Genomic DNA, 792 nt, shown 5'->3' on the forward strand with positions numbered 1-792 from the left:
ACCCCACACACACACACACACACACTCCCCCGTATCTGACTGGTGACAGTGGAGCCGCCTCAGGTCATGAATTATAAATGAGGAGTAAAAGAAGTGTTGCAGTGGATGTTGTAACCTCCGTATCAGGATTGTGTTTTGGTGACTGAAGGCTGTTTCAGCTCCAGATGTTTCAGCTCCAGATGTTTCAGCTCCAGATGCTTCAGCTCCAGATGTTTCAGCTCCAGATGCTTCAGCTCCAGATGCTTCAGCTCCAGATGCTTCAGCTCCAGATGCTTCAGCTCCGGCTGCAGAGGCGCAGCTGCTTCTTGTGACTCCAGATGAATTAAAAGCTGCAGTTTACAGCCTCTGTTGTTTCCTGTCAACAGGTGGTGTTTGTGGATGGAAACGGTCTCTTCCACTACAGAGGTAGACTTTAATCAAACCTAAAAACTGACCAATCACTGGCCCCTCCCACCCGTCAGGCCGTTGGACCCTGACGGGCTCTGTTGGAACCGTTTCAGAGTTCGGACTGGCGTGTCACCTGGGRCTRCTGTCGGGGCTTCCCTGTGTGGGCGTGGCCAAGAACCTGCTGCAGGTGCAAGGTGTGGATARGAACGAYGAGCACCAATCACAAGTGAGAATSACAYGACCTGTACACCCAAAGAGCTCATTTAAATTCAGAAAATAAATTCAGYTTYACAGACACTGAGACACGTTTAGTTGGTAGTAGCTGAGAGTCTTCACCTCTGAGMTCTTCATCCTRACTCGGATCATTTTCCTTTTTGTTTTGAAATAAAAGCTTTAGAGTCACTG

At 48.8% G+C, this 792-nt stretch overlaps 1 protein-coding gene across 1 annotated transcript in view; it reads left to right on the plus strand.

Annotated features, from left to right (window-relative positions):
* LOC106536302 (endonuclease V) overlaps positions 1-792 on the plus strand; it is a gene marked incomplete at its 3' end in the record, with an annotated part of 6,128 nt that overhangs the window by 3,765 nt on the left and 1,571 nt on the right. The window contains 2 exon segments of the mRNA XM_014033511.1: positions 366-405; positions 501-613. Of these exon segments, the coding sequence (XP_013888965.1) occupies positions 366-405; positions 501-613 (153 nt within the window).

This window comes from Austrofundulus limnaeus, unplaced genomic scaffold, assembly GCF_001266775.1.
Source record: "Austrofundulus limnaeus strain Quisiro unplaced genomic scaffold, Austrofundulus_limnaeus-1.0 Scaffold1760, whole genome shotgun sequence".
In the NCBI taxonomy this organism is placed as follows: Eukaryota; Metazoa; Chordata; class Actinopteri; order Cyprinodontiformes; family Rivulidae; genus Austrofundulus; species Austrofundulus limnaeus.